Source organism: Camelina sativa, chromosome 11, assembly GCF_000633955.1.
Source record: "Camelina sativa cultivar DH55 chromosome 11, Cs, whole genome shotgun sequence".
Lineage (NCBI taxonomy): Eukaryota > Viridiplantae > Streptophyta > Magnoliopsida > Brassicales > Brassicaceae > Camelina > Camelina sativa.
The window spans coordinates 3,812,764-3,828,840 of record NC_025695.1 but is presented as its reverse complement, the minus strand read 5'-3'; the positions used below and the strand labels follow the sequence as shown (position 1 = coordinate 3,828,840).

The 16,077-nt window shown below is 38.3% G+C and overlaps 5 protein-coding genes and 1 long non-coding RNA gene across 8 annotated transcripts; 3 read left to right on the top strand and 3 right to left on the bottom strand.

Annotated features, from left to right (window-relative positions):
* LOC104721485 lies at positions 1,112–2,123 on the bottom strand. The gene is made up of 2 exons (XR_757034.2): positions 1,630–2,123; positions 1,112–1,531 (listed from the first exon to the last, which is right to left on the bottom strand). It is a non-coding gene; the product is annotated as an uncharacterized LOC104721485 (long non-coding RNA).
* On the bottom strand, positions 4,230–6,455 carry LOC104721484 (protein TIC 22, chloroplastic-like). Its single transcript, XM_010439473.2, has 8 exons — positions 6,029–6,455; positions 5,874–5,936; positions 5,415–5,489; positions 5,261–5,311; positions 5,095–5,154; positions 4,907–4,969; positions 4,592–4,627; positions 4,230–4,493 (listed from the first exon to the last, which is right to left on the bottom strand). Exons 1-8 carry the CDS (start codon positions 6,392–6,394, stop codon positions 4,401–4,403), a joined length of 807 nt encoding a protein of 268 aa, XP_010437775.1. The 5' UTR covers positions 6,395–6,455; the 3' UTR covers positions 4,230–4,400.
* On the top strand, positions 6,679–7,494 carry LOC104721482 (non-specific lipid-transfer protein 11-like). The gene is made up of 2 exons (XM_010439469.2): positions 6,679–7,222; positions 7,331–7,494. Exons 1-2 carry the CDS (start codon positions 6,873–6,875, stop codon positions 7,338–7,340), a joined length of 360 nt encoding a protein of 119 aa, XP_010437771.1. The 5' UTR covers positions 6,679–6,872; the 3' UTR covers positions 7,341–7,494.
* Positions 6,985–9,234, bottom strand: LOC104721483 (putative dihydroflavonol 4-reductase). Of its 3 annotated transcripts, none has more exons than XM_010439471.2 (6): positions 8,937–9,234; positions 8,718–8,846; positions 8,460–8,624; positions 8,075–8,380; positions 7,823–7,986; positions 6,985–7,071 (listed from the first exon to the last, which is right to left on the bottom strand). In XM_010439471.2, the coding sequence occupies exons 1-5, from the start codon at positions 9,192–9,194 to the stop codon at positions 7,846–7,848; spliced, it is 999 nt and encodes a 332-aa protein (XP_010437773.1). In that variant the 5' UTR covers positions 9,195–9,234; the 3' UTR covers positions 6,985–7,071; positions 7,823–7,845. The 3 variants fall into 3 exon arrangements, with proteins under 3 accessions (XP_010437773.1, XP_010437774.1, XP_010437772.1); XM_010439472.1 differs by lacking the exon at positions 6,985–7,071 and adding an exon at positions 7,079–7,164; XM_010439470.2 differs by lacking the exon at positions 6,985–7,071 and having other exon boundaries at positions 7,626–7,986.
* On the top strand, positions 9,344–12,058 carry LOC104721481. Its single transcript, XM_010439468.2, has 7 exons — positions 9,344–9,726; positions 9,830–9,918; positions 10,026–10,164; positions 10,853–10,951; positions 11,077–11,199; positions 11,312–11,571; positions 11,694–12,058. The coding sequence occupies exons 1-7, from the start codon at positions 9,549–9,551 to the stop codon at positions 11,805–11,807; spliced, it is 1,002 nt and encodes a 333-aa protein (XP_010437770.1). The 5' UTR covers positions 9,344–9,548; the 3' UTR covers positions 11,808–12,058.
* On the top strand, positions 12,502–15,195 carry LOC104721480 (protein WEAK CHLOROPLAST MOVEMENT UNDER BLUE LIGHT-like 1). Its single transcript, XM_010439467.1, has 2 exons — positions 12,502–13,172; positions 13,259–15,195. Exons 1-2 carry the CDS (start codon positions 12,594–12,596, stop codon positions 15,056–15,058), a joined length of 2,379 nt encoding a protein of 792 aa, XP_010437769.1. The 5' UTR covers positions 12,502–12,593; the 3' UTR covers positions 15,059–15,195.

The following is a 16,077-nucleotide window of genomic DNA, read 5'->3' as shown; positions in this document are numbered from 1 at the left end:
TGTGGCGCATTGTCATGTGTGTCAGAAAGCAAAAGGCAAAGCCTCAAATGCACGGCTTTACATTCCGTTACCAATTCCCTCACAGCGGTGGACTCACTTAAGTATGGATTTTGTTCTTGGTTTGCCTCGTACCCAGAGAGGTCATGACTCCATCTTTGTTGTAGTTGATCGCTTCTCCAAGATGGCACATTTTATTCCTTGTAAGAAGACGTCCGATGTCGTTCATGTTGCTACTCTCTTCTTCCGGGAAGTTTACCGTTTGCATGGCCTTCCATTGTCCATTGTTTCTGATCAAGATTCTCGGTTCTTGAGTCACTTCTGGAGGTCATTGTGGAAGATGTTGCGTTCGTCTCTCGACATGAGTACCGCCTATCATCCTCAGAGTGATGGTGAGACGGAGGTGACCAACAGGTCTTTAGGCAGTTTGTTGCGTTGTTTGGTGGGCGATCACATTCGCCATTGGGACTCTGTGTTGTGTCAAGCTGAATTTGCTCACAACCACGCTTTGAATTGTAGTTTGGGTTTTAGCCCATTTCAGGTTGTCTATGGTTTGGTCCCTCGCGGTCCGTTGGATCTCGCTGCCGTTCCGGACCATACTCGTCTCCATGGTGATGATGTCGACTTTGTTACCGAACTGGAGCATGTCCATAAAGTTGCAAAGGAGAATCTTGAGTCTGCTACAACTAAGTATAAAGTGGCTGATGATGCTAAGCGTCGTGAACTTTTGTTCGATCCCGGTGATTTGGTGTGGGTTGTGATTACAAAGGATCGTCTTCCCGCTCGCGAATACATAAACTCAAGGCTCGCCGGTTGGGTCCGATAGAAGTTCTGGAGCGTATTAATCCCAATGCCTATCGCTTACGACTGCCGCCGCATATGAACACGTCGGATGTGTTTAATGTGAAGTATTTAACGCCTTATCTTGGTGGTCCTGACGAGCCGGATTCGTGGACGAATCCTCTCCCAGCTGGGGAGACCTGATGCAGCGTGCATCGTCCAAGCTGTTGAACGTTAGAGTCGCTGTCGGTTGTGTGTTCAACAAGCGTCGTTGCTGGTTTTTATCTTTATTTGGTTTTCTTTTGTTTTGGATAAACTTGAGTCTTTGCGTATCTTATTAGGATTAGCTCGTATCTTTTATTTCTTTAGCCTTATATAGAGTCACAAATCTTTGTATCAATATCATTGATTTGAAGTTGAATAAAAACCAAAAAAAAAGAGGCAATCTTAATTGTCCAAAGAGCTTGTGTCAAGCCCTGAGAGGAGGACTCTCGTTACGTTATTGTTCTGTTCGCTTCACCATTCCCGTACAGTTCGTCCCTCCCCTCACACCCCACCGTCTCACACACACCCTGTTTCGTCATTCAAAACAGAGCACCTATCACCAACCCCCTTTTAGCTTCCGCCCCTACACCACATTGTGTCTTCTCTCATCATATTACTACTCCTTGATCACCTCCTGCATGTGTTGTGCATAACTTCTTCCCAGTGGAATGAATATTACATCTTCCCAACCTGAATTCTTCTCGCTCCTCTATACAAATTATTCATTTCAAATTCTTATTAGACTACTACTGGTTTTCTCGCATTCATACTTTTCGGATTCTTAAAACAATTGAGAAGAGTGAGTACCTCCATCTTTCTCAATACATCTTCCAGACTCCCAACCTAAAAAAGACAAGATTAGTTCCATGGTGAAGGTAAGCGAAGCAGATCATATGCAACTTCGATAATGATAAAAGCTCGGAATTCATTTTAACTTATAGGTTCATCAAGACGAAGGATGGAGAAAAATGGCAGTATAGAGAAGAAAAGAGAAAGCCAACAAGACTAGATTGAAGCGTATCAGTGCTGATTTGGATGGTGCCATCTTCATTAGAATCTTCAGCATCGTCCTCTCGTTTCTCAAAGACAAACATTTCTCTTTCATCTTCTATATATATATACTCCTAAATCAAAATGTTCAAAGGTTTAAAGGGAAATTGTGTGTAGGATTATTCTTTATATACGGAGAGGTTGAGTTTTTTGAGTAAGACGTCTAGAAGAGTTTCATTGGACGTGTGTCAAAACATTTTCTTTACTCAAACACAAGCCTGACTGGTTATTAATAAACAAAGATATGTCGCCAACGAGTTTTGGTGGATGGGATACACATAATGACATGAGTTTGCCTTGCCATACGTATGCCTTAAGTTACGTATTTGCTCTCTCACCTTCAACTTCAAAATGTGGGACCAGAATTACAATGTAAAGTGAACTATTAATAATAGAAAAACCACCCTTGTCTTGATTTTGCCTTGCCATACGTATGCCTCTAAGGATATTATTATATCACTTAATTTCATTCAATGCACAACCCTAAAAGGGCTTCACTACCGTCATTTGGAGATACTAATATTAATGGTGCTCCAGACCAGAACTTAGAATTTTTGTTACCACTTAATCTATTCAAAAATTTCAGTAGAGGCAAATCGTGAATGCGCGCTAGCTGTTTACGACAACTTAACATATATATACATTTTTAAATGAACTAACAAATAAAAGGAAATGTCATCGAAGGAACATAATAAAATATACATCTCCATGATCTTTGAAATGCAATGTAACATATGTTTAGAAATAAATTCTGTTATAATTTTGTTCACAAAACCCTTACCAACTACAACTTTTTAAAAAATTGGTACGAAAGATCATAATGATGCTTCTAAGAACTTTTATGGGATAAAAGTTCCAAGATGGAACATGCATGCTTAGTTATTGGGGGAATTAAAACACCAAATAAACTTCTACTTTTTCTTTTCTTCTTTTTAAATTTCAAACACTGGTAGGTATAATTAACTTTCTTTGTGTGTAAAACTTCAAAATCAAATTAAGAAAAAACCATATCATATTACAGTTTAGGAGTATTTTTTTGGTAATATAAAATCATACAAGTTTAATATTAATCGATTGGACTTCAACTTTCGTTGCATGATTTATTAAAAAGTATACGACGTGAACATCCAGAATCGACTTGCTATAATAGGCCTAAACCTAGTTTTTTTTTTTTTTTTTTTTGGAAACGTAGAGTTAAATAAACTTGAATTGAAAATAAACTCGTTACTCGTAATACAATTTATTAGTAGGTGTAAGAGAGAGGCAAGAGAAAATTACAATGAAAATTACGATGTTAGCAAGCAACATGTTTATTAGTTCTCCTGTCGAAATCTGTAATCACCAAATGAACATATCATCGAGTTTTAAGAAGCAGTCAACAAAAATGAGGAGCATTATATTCTTAAGTACCAACATGAGGACTAAATGATTTTAAAAGTTCTATAACCACAGATGATCCAATCATAATACTAGAAACTACAACATTACAAAAGAGAAATGTGAGTGAGCCTCAGATTCTTGCAGTCCCATCCTCTGGAGCCGTCAATATCTGGAGCAAGAGACTTTAGCATGATCAGACAAACATTCCAAATGTGGAAGTTAGATACGGATGCAGGACCGTGAGGACCAACAACTGCAAGTGTGGTCAGAAATGGTAATAGTCAGTTGCAGACCAATACGTAATGGAAAGAACAACTATCAACAAAGTTAACAGAAAGTCTAATTGAAAATTAAGAAGTAACGCATGCAAAAGAATATTCAGAGCTACTAAAAAGTTTTATAGTTTCAGACAAAAATTACCATCGTGAACATCCAGAATCGACTTGCTATAATAGGCCTAAACCTAGTTTTTTTTTTTTTGGATAAACTTGAATTAAAAAAACTTGAATTAAAAAAACTCGCAAGTCGTAATACAATTTAGTAGTAGGTTGAAGAGAGAGGCAAAGTCGTCAGAATGAAAAATACGACGGAAGAAGTCAAGCAAGCAACATGTTTATCAGTTCTCCTGTCAACATCGCTTACTTACGCTTGCAGAAAGGATCAATGCTTTTCAAACAACCTCTCATCTCCCTCTCTTCTTCTTGCTTCAATTATTATTTTATTTTTCTTTCTGAAACAGTAATAATTAGATCGTCTCAATCAGACTATCATAGATTTTAAGCTGAGATGTCAACAAAGCGATTATGATGAGAAAAAAAAAGAAAATTGAGAATAAGGAATGGTAAGACATCATTCATAGTTTAGTAATCATCGTATGTCAACCAAATTTAATGAATCATTAGCCTAAACCGAGATACCATTTAGGTGCCTCAACCTCCTTTGATGACACCATAATTTTTATACGGTTTGGTAAGAAAGATCCATGAAGACATGTTTATAATGTGTTAAGTGGTTAAAGAAAAACCAAGATATTTGAACTGTGTGAGGGAGCTCTTTTGGCAAATGATAATATTGCAAAAAACTCAAAAGAAGCTGTTCTTATCAAGTAAAAAAAAAATACACACATTGTGTCTTCTCTCATCATATTACTACTCCTTGATCACCTCCTGCATGTGTTGTGCATAACTTCTTCCCGGCGGAATGAATATTACATCTTCCCAACCTGAATTCTTCTCGCTCCTCTATACAAATTATTCATTTCAAATTCTTATTAGACTACTACTGGTTTTCTCGCATTCATACTTTTCGGATTCTTAAAACAATTGAGAAGAGTGAGTACCTCCATCTTTCTCAATACATCTTCCAGACTCCCAACCTAAAAAAGACAAGATTAGTTCCATGGTGAAGTTAAGCGAAGCAGATCATATGCAACTTCGATAGTGATAAAAGCTCGGAATTCATTTTAACTTATAGGTTTATCAAGGGGTGTTACAATCTGATTTCGGCTCTTTCTACAGTTTTCTAAAACTTTTCCCTCGTTGCTACTAGCTACTCCCACCACAAATTTAGTTATTAGTAAACCACATGTCTTTGTATCAAGGTGTTTCTATCTTACGTGGCCTATTTAAAATACAGTGTAAGTAGGAATCATTACCATAATTTGTTGATCTCCTCTTGATGCTCTCGTATATTTGGAAAGTTCCCTCTCTATATCTTCCTGAAAGCGGTCACGGGAGAACTTGATTTGTTAGCAACAGTAAAGCAATAACTATCTTCCTCTGTTTTGGCTTTTGAGAGATCTAGTATAAGTATTCTCTGATGTGCAAGAAGAAACTAACCAACCTTACTGAAATATACAGGGCAGTAACGTCTATTTTTTTTCCTCACAACAAGAAGCTCAGACTGCAGAGAGCACAATTACAAGAGAAAACAAAACAAAAAGACCAAAACATGAGGAATCTTTATTGGTCTAGAGAAACACAGAAAACATGTCGAGCAATTTACATACCTGGAAAACAGGAACTCCATCAAACCCATTCTTATTACCTGAGGATTTGAGCTGGGACGCAAGAAAAAATATAGCTTTAGAATAAGATTGAAATGAAAAAAATAAGTGTTTGAGAACTACTGTATGAATGAAAAGCTTTTTAGCATGAGCAAACCTCCAACGCATTCTTTATTTGGATTGGATCTGGCAAGAAACGAAATGAAATCCCTTCAACTTTTAACAAGTACACCTGTCAATCAAAACCATTCTCTTTAAACTTCAGGGATATGAATGTAGTAGGTACGAGGATCATTCTATAACATACAAATTTACCCTAATGTAGAGTTAAGTTCCAAGCCAAATATTAGAACAGATGATAATCATGCAAACCACTCTTTGCATCCTTTCATGCTCTATTTCTTGAGAGATAGAGATAACTTTTAAAAATGTTAAGAACTCAAAATCTCGAATTCATGTTTTCAAACGCCCCTTCTGAGTATTTAGTAGAGTATTACCAAGAAATATTGTTTGTTTTCACAAGTTCCAATTTTAATGTCCCTAACTAGTTGAATCAATGAATTGGTTCCACATTGTTCTAATGCAAAAACGATGATCACAGGGAAAAAGGAAGTACCTGGTCAAGAGTAATGGGAACAACCTTGGCATTGGTTTTCAATTCTCTTCTCCGAAGTCGCGCCTATATATAAAAAAAAAGGGTTTATAAGAGAAACTCAGATACTTTTCGATTTTTGGAAAGGAAAAAAAAAAAGCAAGAAAGAGGGAGAGAACCTGAGCAAGAAAAGCTTCAGCATCCTCTTGTCTAAAACAGAGCAAACCAATAGACTTGTCGCCGGTAGGATCCGAGATAAGAACGAATTCGTTGTTGGTGTTACTGACAGTAAACACCGACGTGCCAGCTAGAGCTTTAGCAACGAGAGATGGATTCAACGTCGTCGTTGTCGTCGTCGGTGTTCCAGACTTGGATTGCGAGACGGAGGCGAACGGTGGCGGAGAGAAACGTCGAGAAGCTAGGGTTTCGGCGAAACGTTTGGTGTCTTCGATTCGGGCGGAGAGGTCTGAGCTGAGACGTGTACAGTGGTGGTGAAGGAAAGAGGAGAAGGAGAGGAACGGATTGGGTTTTACTGATGACTCCATTTTCGATTCGCAGAAACAGAATTGAACAAAAAAAATTAACTCTGCTGAAGTTAACACTTTACTTAGGAAGAAGAGAGAGTGAAGAAAAGGGCTCAGAGTCACCTTCTGGGTTTTTATTTGGGCTTCTTATTCGGCCTTTCGATATTATTTTAAGGTTAAAAGTAACAAAACCTTAATGAATGAGATTAGTGGCCTTGATTAGCTTTTTCTTTTTAAGATGGCCTTATTATTATATTAACACATATGAAGGCCAATTCTCACAAAAAAAAAAAGCTATTTTCTCTTTTCAACTTCCACACCACTCTAAATACATGACTTACAAAAAGAGCTTTGTCACTTCAAATACATGTTAAGAGATAACATTCTTCCTAGATAACACTCCAAATACATTTTTTTCTCTATATATAAAAAAAAAACTAGATCAAGAAAACAAATCAAAACATAATTGTTAGAACTCAATAAGCGAAAAAATAATAATATGAGGAACATTACTACTATAACCCGAACAGTGTTACTGCTTGTCATTACAATTTTCATGGTGATTGCGTATCATGGAGAAGCCATAGCATGTCCGCAGGTAAATATGTACTTGGCACAATGTTTGCCTTATCTCAAAGCTGGAGGAACTCCTCCTGCAATGTGCTGCAACGGACTTAATAGTCTAAAAGCTGCTGCTCCTGCGAAATCCGATAGACAAGTAGCTTGCAATTGCTTGAAGAGTGTAGCTAATACAATCCCTGGTATTAATGATGATTATGCCAAACAACTCCCTGCTAAATGTGGTGTTAATTTGGGGGTCCCTTTCTCTAAGACCGTGGACTGTAACAGGTACTAGGCAGGCATATTTTTCTATTTCTTTATTGCCGAGACATGTGTAATTGTGAGAGCTTCTAAGTTCTAACTAATCGACCTATCTTTTACATGTTCTGTGAACAGCATAAACTGAAAAGAAGATTGACTACCAACGGCCATGCAGATACAATAAAGTGGATATACTAAGCACCAATGCACCATTGAACAAATTAAATGGATACTCAGTATTTTATCTTCCAATCATATAGTTTATAGATGTAAATCATATAGTTCTTGGCAAATAAAATGTGTATTTCCATATTTACATGTTTTTTTTTCCTACTCACAGCCTCTTAAAACGCAGCTCCCGAAAGTTTCTGAAATTTACCGTACTAAAAAAAATCCATGCTGATAGATCCAAGAAAATTTACTGGATTACTTTAGTAGTAATAAATATGATCATCCGCATTTGCATATAAAACGTTTTACATTTGTTTGACATACATGATTGAACCAAAGCAGTTTTCTAGTAAGAAATTAACCGATTGTGTTAAAAGTGCAAAGGTAGAAATAAAAATGTACTCATCATACTGAACAAACATTGGATACAAGGGAAACTATTATTCTTGGAAATACCTGAAAGATGGGAAATTGTAATTTCAGTATTGAATGACGCCCAAACTCTTCAACCAAGGGAGCATCTCCTCCAATCCTTCCTTAAGGCTTCGAGGGTTATAACCAAGTTCTAGCTTAGCCTTGTCACAAGAGTATGCCCACTGATGTCTCAGCACTGTCACTGTCTGTTCATTAACAATTACTAGGACTTATAAGATTATTCTATACCAAATGAGATAATCTATAATATGTTGGCAAGTAATTGAAACTCACCGGAGGACTAATAAGTGGAAGCTTTCCTGTAACCCGAGAGATTAGAACAGATACCCATCCGTATGCGTTGATAGCCCATAATGGAATGCTAAAGTTTGGCTTCTTGGTTCCAGTAATCAGTGCAGCCATATCAAATACAAGCTTGAAAGAAGCATTTTCCCCAGTGAGTAAGTATCTCTCACCAAGCCTACCTTTTTCCATTGCAGCAATCTGACCCTCCACAACATCATCAACATGGCTGAAGGAGTATCTATCATTCCCAGAGCCAATATATCCAGGTAATCTCCCGTTAAAGCGTTCGATTAACTAGAACAACAACATTTTGGTTAGTCTAACTATGACTTGTAATTAAAGGAAAAAAAAGGAGCAGAATGAAGAATTATACCAATCTAGCAACCATATTGCCTGTAGTGAGCTTGCCTGGACCATAGATAACACCAGGATACAGCAAAATTATGGGAAGACCTTCAGAAGCAGCATTCAAAGCAATCTTATCAGCAGTAGCCTTGGATCTCTCATACTCCGTGCAGAAAAATTTCTCACTATGAACCTTATCACAAGACCAGATCAAATTAGAATCGAATCAAATCAAATCAAACTAAAACACACAAGGAACAAAATAATGAAATCAGAGTTAACATACTTGAGTCTCATCAGCAACAGATCCATCAGTAGACCCAAGAGCGAAGAAGGAAGAAGTGTAGATAACCTTTTGCACGGTCTTCGTCTCCTTAACTGCTTCCAAGACGTTCTTCAGTCCACCAACGTTGACCTACGCTTCAAAATCACCACCACAACTCATGATCTCTCCGAAATGCACTCGCAATAGACGTTAAAAACGTGTAACGAAAAGCAAGCTTACCGAGACGAATCGAGATGGATCAGGAAGCCAAGGCTCAACTAAAGCCGCAGCGTGGAAAACAATATCGCAACCGGAGCAAGCATCCGCTAGTGAACGGTACTCCGTTACGTCTCCGTAAGCGAGCTCGATTTCTGGAGGTAGATCGGAGAGGTCGCTGGTGCGACGGACTAAGGCGCGTATAGAGTGGCCGCGACGGAGGAGAGCGTGGCAGAGTCGTGCGCCTAAGTAACCAGTAGAGCCGGTGACCAGTATTTTCATATTTTTTTTTTTAATCTTTTTGGAAAACACATTTTACATAAAAATCTATATGACGCTTTTATACCCAACACCACACGTATTAAGTAAAAATAGTAAAAAATAAAAAAGGAAGGTTTTGGTTGTATAATTAAAAGCACATAAAAATAAATTAAATAAAGCTCTCTGTCTCTCTATCTATCTTTTATCTTCCACGATTTGCTTTCTCCGGCGGAAGAAATCGAAATCGAATCTTCTTCTTTATAAGTGTGTGTAGGCCTGATTTGAAGCAGAGGAGAGAGTGTTGTTGTTAGTATTAGTATTAGTAGTGAGTTAAATCGGAAACTGAGAGAATGGTGGGATGACGGCGGAGTGGAGATGGCGAGGGGAGGAGGAGAATGGATCGCCACCGGAGGAGGAGGAGGAGGAGGAGCTGGAGTTCTCTCTTTCAAAAGAATCACTCTACTCGTTTGCTTTTTCAACATTCTCATCGCTCTCTTTGTTCTTCGCTTTCTCTATTCTTCTTCTCTCCACATCTATTCCAACAACGATTACGGTGCGTCTTCTGATTATGTTCTTTCTCCGATTGATTCGTCATCATGATGATTTTAGTCGTACTATCTGATGCAGAGCTCTTGTGTTTTGTTCTTTTTATCCAGTTGTTAAGTACACAGCAGATGAGATTAGGAAAATGGAGGAATCTATTCGGATTCGAAGATCAAAAGAACCTACCGAGCTTGTTCAATTGGTATAGTCTACTACTGAAAAAGTTTCTATTTTCCTCAGATAGATGATGAATTTGATTGATTTCTCATTATGTTTCCATTGCTCTCTACGAAACCATTAATTTTATAGGTGAAGAAGCTGAAACATGAGGTCGCCGTTGCACAATCAAATACTGAACTGTCTCCTAATGTTAAACACAAACTAGTTGATGAGATCCTGCAGCGTTTGAAAAGCTTAGAGGAGAAGTCGAATGTTACTCAACTCAGAGGTTTGTGCTATTCCCCTGTATAAGAGAAAGGGATCTTTCTGTTTTTGCTACTATACTTTCAGAATCAGTGTCAAATATATAAGTCGTTTATTTTCAAACTGCCACTAACTTACAATTTATGACTTTTTCTGATCAATTATCTGCTAAGGATCTGTCATCTTCCTAAATTTGATTGTAATTTGTCTTATTACCTGTGTGAAAGATGTGGTCGATATCAGGAACTCAGTTTAGTAAACCATTTATGTGGAAGTGGAATATAGCTCAATCTTTTCTATGTTCTTTAGATTTAGCTTAACTTAACATTTTCTATTTTGTCATGATATCCACCTTGTGAAGAAATTATATATGTCATTATATTCACTCTTACAATTTATTGATGTACTTACAAGGCTAATGAGCCATATGTGTTAAATTCATAGTTATTTACAATAAGGTGGACGGTAGGAATGGGTTAATTTGTTTTGTTAAAGAAATGGCGAAGTCCTAACTCCTAAAAAAGTAGACTTTGAGACACTGGATTGCTTTTTGATGCTTCAAATTGAGTTCTAAATAGCTATGTTTTCCCTTGTGGTGTTAGTAATATATGTTGACTTGTTCCTGTTATCTCATTACCATAGTTATCATTTGGCACATTCATGTCATCCCTGTATTGAACCTTAATACCTTATTATTTTCATTTGGCCAACAGAAACTGTAGAATTGTGGCGCAGTGAGAAGCTGAAGGAAGTTAAAGAGATGATTCAAGAACAAAATGGGGTAAACTCCACCCTCATATTGGAGGAAGCAGGTATTTTCCTTTAGATTACTGATTTTCTCAACTTGAGCTAAGATTCATTTTATGAGATCCTCCGGATACTCTATCATTGTATTTTATAATTAGAGGGAAAATTCTTTTGTTCTGTAAATATCTAGGGATGCTTGTAAGAGCTTTGGAGATGGAGTGGGATGTGCTGTCTGAAGAGATCGGTTTCTGGTTACCTGCTGAGGTTACCAATGAAGAACACGATGATAAACCTGAAGGAGAGGAAGAGCCTGGTAATATTTCTTATAAAAAATTTGTACTTTCCTGATCTCTGCTTTTTGGGTGGAAAAGTGTGCTGACACTGGCGGATTCAAAACTCATGAGGTTGCACTTTTTTTCTTACAGAGGAGATATTAGCAGGCAGACCAGTGCCAGCTGTATGCAATGCAGAGCTTCACACAGATTATGGTGGTGCTGCAGTGAGATGGGGACTTACACATCATAAAGAGAGTGCAGCTCATTGTTGCCAGGCTTGCTTAGACCAGGCAAGGCGTGCAAAACCTGGAGAAACGAGATGCAACATTTGGGTTTATTGCCCATCTGAGTTTGGTTGCTTCTCTCCAGATATTTATGAGCATAAGCATCAGGAATGTTGGCTTAAATACGTAAGAGCTTACCTCGTTCACTTACTACTGTATACCCAGTTCTCAGTTTCCTTGAGATATTACTCGTCCATGTTGGATTGAAAGCTTGTCTGATACAAATCATGTCTCTATGTGAATTGCAGGCAGAGAAGCCAAAACAGAATTTTAAAGACAGATATTCGGAGACATACAGAAACAACCACCCAAAAGCGCCTTCTATAGTTCCATGGGTTTCAGGTGTTGTAACGGCTGCTTGAGCAAAACCCATGTGGACAGATTGATGGGACAAATAGGAGTTAGTTTTTGTTTTTTCTCAGTTGTGTAACCATTTTGAGAGTCTTGGAACTTGGAGTAACGTACCAAAGGTGCTAACATCTTTGGCCATATGTATACGTACGAGAATATAATGTTTTGTTGTTTTTGTTGATCGTGTTTAAAACACTTGTGGCTTACCAGAAAAAAACACATGGTCCAAGTTGATATGGTTTGAGAAATCATGTTTTTTGTGTCCAAGCTTGTTCGATTTTCTTATTATAGATGAAAAGCTATTTATAAACATCGATCAAATGACTGTCTCCAGTTTCTGACAATGAGTTATGATGAGGTACAATATCAGAGTCAGGTTGTATACAACACAATCTAAACAGAGCGACTTGATTATTAGGAGAATATATTTGTTAGCTTTCTTGTGATTTAGTTAGGGTCAAATGCTTATGATGTCTGGTCTGTAAAGTCTGTTACGTTATATAGAACATGACATTACAATTTATATTAATGAATAATGAATGAATTAAAATAGGAACTAGAAAAACGGAGGGAAAAGAGAAAAAGAGAGGTGTTCATCATCTTTTTCTAATCCAGTGTGTACCTCTCTTTTCTTGTCTAAAAATAAACTTCTTAATCCAAAAATCAATAACATTCCCTTCTACTTTCTTCGGTTTTTCCTTTTCCTCTTGTAAGCTCTCTTCATTGATTGTTTTCTTCTGGTGGCCATCTTCGTTCAATCGTTTCTCTTGTAAGTTTTGCTTTCTAGGCATCCTCCAATGGAGGATTTAAAGACAACAGAAGCAGTATCTCTTCCGGAAGATTCTAGTGGGACCTCAAATGTTAGTGATAATGGTGAAATTGTAAGGCCTGACGAGTTGGAGCAACCTCAAGCAATACCAACAATACTCGAAAACAATGAAGCTATTCAACAATCATCTCAATGTGAAGAGTCAACAGAAAATGGGAAAACTTATGTGGATGACACTTTTTTACCCTCAACTATATCAAACTCTCAAGTAGAAGAAACACAAGATTCTCAAACTACTTCTGCTCTTGCTTCTCCCTCTGTTGATATTGTTCTGCCTCGCGTGAACACCAAGTATGGAGCAGAGCGCCCAACAAGAAATGGATTGTCTCCAAGATCTCTGTCCCCAAGATGCATTGGATCTCCAAGAGCGCTCCTGTCTCCGAGGTTTTCAGGATCAACATCACCACTGAGCAATGGAACACCAAGAAGTATGGATTCTTATAGAGACTCAATTGATACAGCATCACCTTTTGAATCTGTTAAAGAAGCCGTCTCAAAATTTGGCGGAATTACTGATTGGAAAGCACATAGAATGCAAGTATTAGAGGTACATTTACTTGTGTCTGTATATACATATCTGGCTTCTTTGCCTTTATAGTGACCTAGAGTTGTACTCACTGTTTTTGGTTGCAGCGACGCAAGTTTGTGGAACAAGAGCTCGACAAGATCCAGGACGAGATTCCTGAATACAAAAAGAAATCAGAGATGGTCGAGATGTCAAAAATGCAAGCGGTTGAGGAGCTAGAGAGCACAAAGAGACTCATAGAAGAATTGAAGCTTAATCTTGACAAAGCCGAAACAGAAGAACGACAGGCAAAACAGGACTCTGAGCTTGCCAAGATGAGAGTTGAAGAGATGGAACAAGGAATTGCTGATGAAGCTAGTGTTGCAGCTAAAGCACAGCTTGAAGTGGCTAAGGCAAGACATACATCCGCGATTTCAGAATTGGAATCTGTCAAGGAAGAGCTACAAAATATGCAAAAGGAGTATGATGCTTTGGTGAAAGAAAAAGAGTTGGCTGTGAAGGAAGCCAAAGAAGCGGTCCTTGCTTCTAAAGAAGTTGAGAAGAAAGTTGAAGAACTCACTATAGAGTTGATAGCTACAAAAGAATCACTGGAATGTGCGCATTCTTCTCATTTGGAGGCGGAAGAACTCAAGTTTGGAGCAGCCATGCTGCGTGATCAGGAGACTCATCGGTGGGAGAAAGAGCTAAAGCAGGCAGAAGAGGAACTCCAAAGACTTAAGCAGCATATAGTTTCTACGAAGGAACTAAAAGTGAAACTTGAATTTGCTTCAGCCTTGCTGCTTGATTTGAAGAAAGAATTGTCAGATCATATGGAATCATCCCAGTTGAAGGAGGAAACAGGTTCCTCGGTAGCAAACAGTGAGATTTTATCACAGGAGAAAACCAATACAGATATACAAAAGGCTGTTGCTTCTGCAAAGAAGGAACTCGAAGAAGTGAATGCAAATGTAGAGAAAGCAACTTCTGAAGTGAATAGCTTAAAGGTAGCATCCTCTTCCTTGAGACTGGAAATTGAGAAAGAGAAATCAGCACTTGACTCAATCAAACAAAGAGAAGGGATGGCATCAATAACGGTTGCTTCTCTAGACGCTGAGATAGACATAACGAGGTCCGAAATAGCTTTGGTTGAGTCGAAGGAAAAAGAAGCCAGAGAAGAAATGGTGGAGCTACCAAAGCAACTGCTACAAGCAAGTCAAGAGGCTGAGGAAGCCAAATCATTCGCTGAACTTGCTCGTGAAGAACTAAGAAAGTCTCAAGAAGAAGCAGAGCACGCAAAGGCTGGAGCCAGTACAATGGAGAGCAGATTAATTGCAGCGCAGAAAGAAATTGAGGCTATTAAAGCTTCAGAGAGGCTGGCTTTAGCTGCCATCAAGGCCTTGCAAGAGAGTGAATCTAGTTCAAAGGACAATGCTGTTGATTCTCCGAGAACCGTAACACTGACAATAGAGGAGTACTATGAGCTTAGCAAGCGTGCTCATGAGGCTGAAGAAGAAGCCAACGCAAGAGTTGCAGCAGCGGTTTCTGAGATGGAGGAAGCAAAAGAAACAGAAAAGAGAAACTTGGAGAAGTTGGAAGAAGTAAACAAAGAGATGATTGAAAGAAAGGAAACACTTGCAGGAGCAATGGACAAGGCTGAGAAGGCTAAAGAAGGGAAGTTGGGTGTAGAACAAGAGCTGAGAAAATGGAGGGAAGAACATGAAAAAAAGAGAAAGACTGGCGATAGTGGAGAGAACATAGAAAAAAGTCACGAAAGAAGCATTGAAGGGTCGAAGGAGAAAGAAGCTGATACTAATGAGTCAAACAGAACAGAAACAGATCCAGTCCCACAAGCTACTCCTGGAAAGAAAAAGAAGAAACTTTTCCCAAGATTTTTAATGTTCTTGATGAAGAAGAAGTCACATAAGTGAGTTCGACTGTGAAAACTCTGTAATGTATAAATCTCTACTACAATAGAAGATTTAAAGCTTCCTCAGGTGTAAACATGTCTGAAACCCCACAAGACCAAGGTTTGTTTATGTGATACGAGTTAGTCCAATGAATCAAATAATACACAGTTTTTTTTTTGAATTTAATGTTAAATTATATTCAAAAGAAAATAAACGTTTTACAAAGCTGTTGATAAAACCATTTCAAAAGAATAAACATATGGAATCATAAGATTAAAGCTAGTAAAATCTTGCTGCAAACCAGGCTTGGATGTTTATGTCATCTCCAGTTCTAAGATTGCTTAGCCGATTGCGGACTGTTTTGTCAATGAGCTTGAGTAACCTCGCCTCCGTAACAGGTTGTTCACCATGGCGCCGGGCATTTCTCTCTAACCATANGAAGAAATGGTGGAGCTACCAAAGCAACTGCTACAAGCAAGTCAAGAGGCTGAGGAAGCCAAATCATTCGCTGAACTTGCTCGTGAAGAACTAAGAAAGTCTCAAGAAGAAGCAGAGCACGCAAAGGCTGGAGCCAGTACAATGGAGAGCAGATTAATTGCAGCGCAGAAAGAAATTGAGGCTATTAAAGCTTCAGAGAGGCTGGCATTAGCTGCTATCAAGGCCTTGCAAGAGAGTGAATCTAGTTCAAAGGACAATGCTGTTGATTCTCCGAGAACCGTAACACTGACAATAGAGGAGTACTATGAGCTTAGCAAGCGTGCTCATGAGGCTGAAGAAGAAGCCAACGCAAGAGTTGCAGCAGCGGTTTCTGAGATGGAGGAAGCAAAAGAAACAGAAAAGAGAAACTTGGAGAAGTTGGAAGAAGTAAACAAAGAGATGATTGAAAGAAAGGAAACACTTGCAGGAGCAATGGACAAGGCTGAGAAGGCTAAAGAAGGGAAGTTGGGTGTAGAACAAGAGCTGAGAAAATGGAGGGAAGAACATGAAAAAAAGAGAAAGACTGGCGATAATGAAGTGAACATAGAAAAAAGTCACGAAAG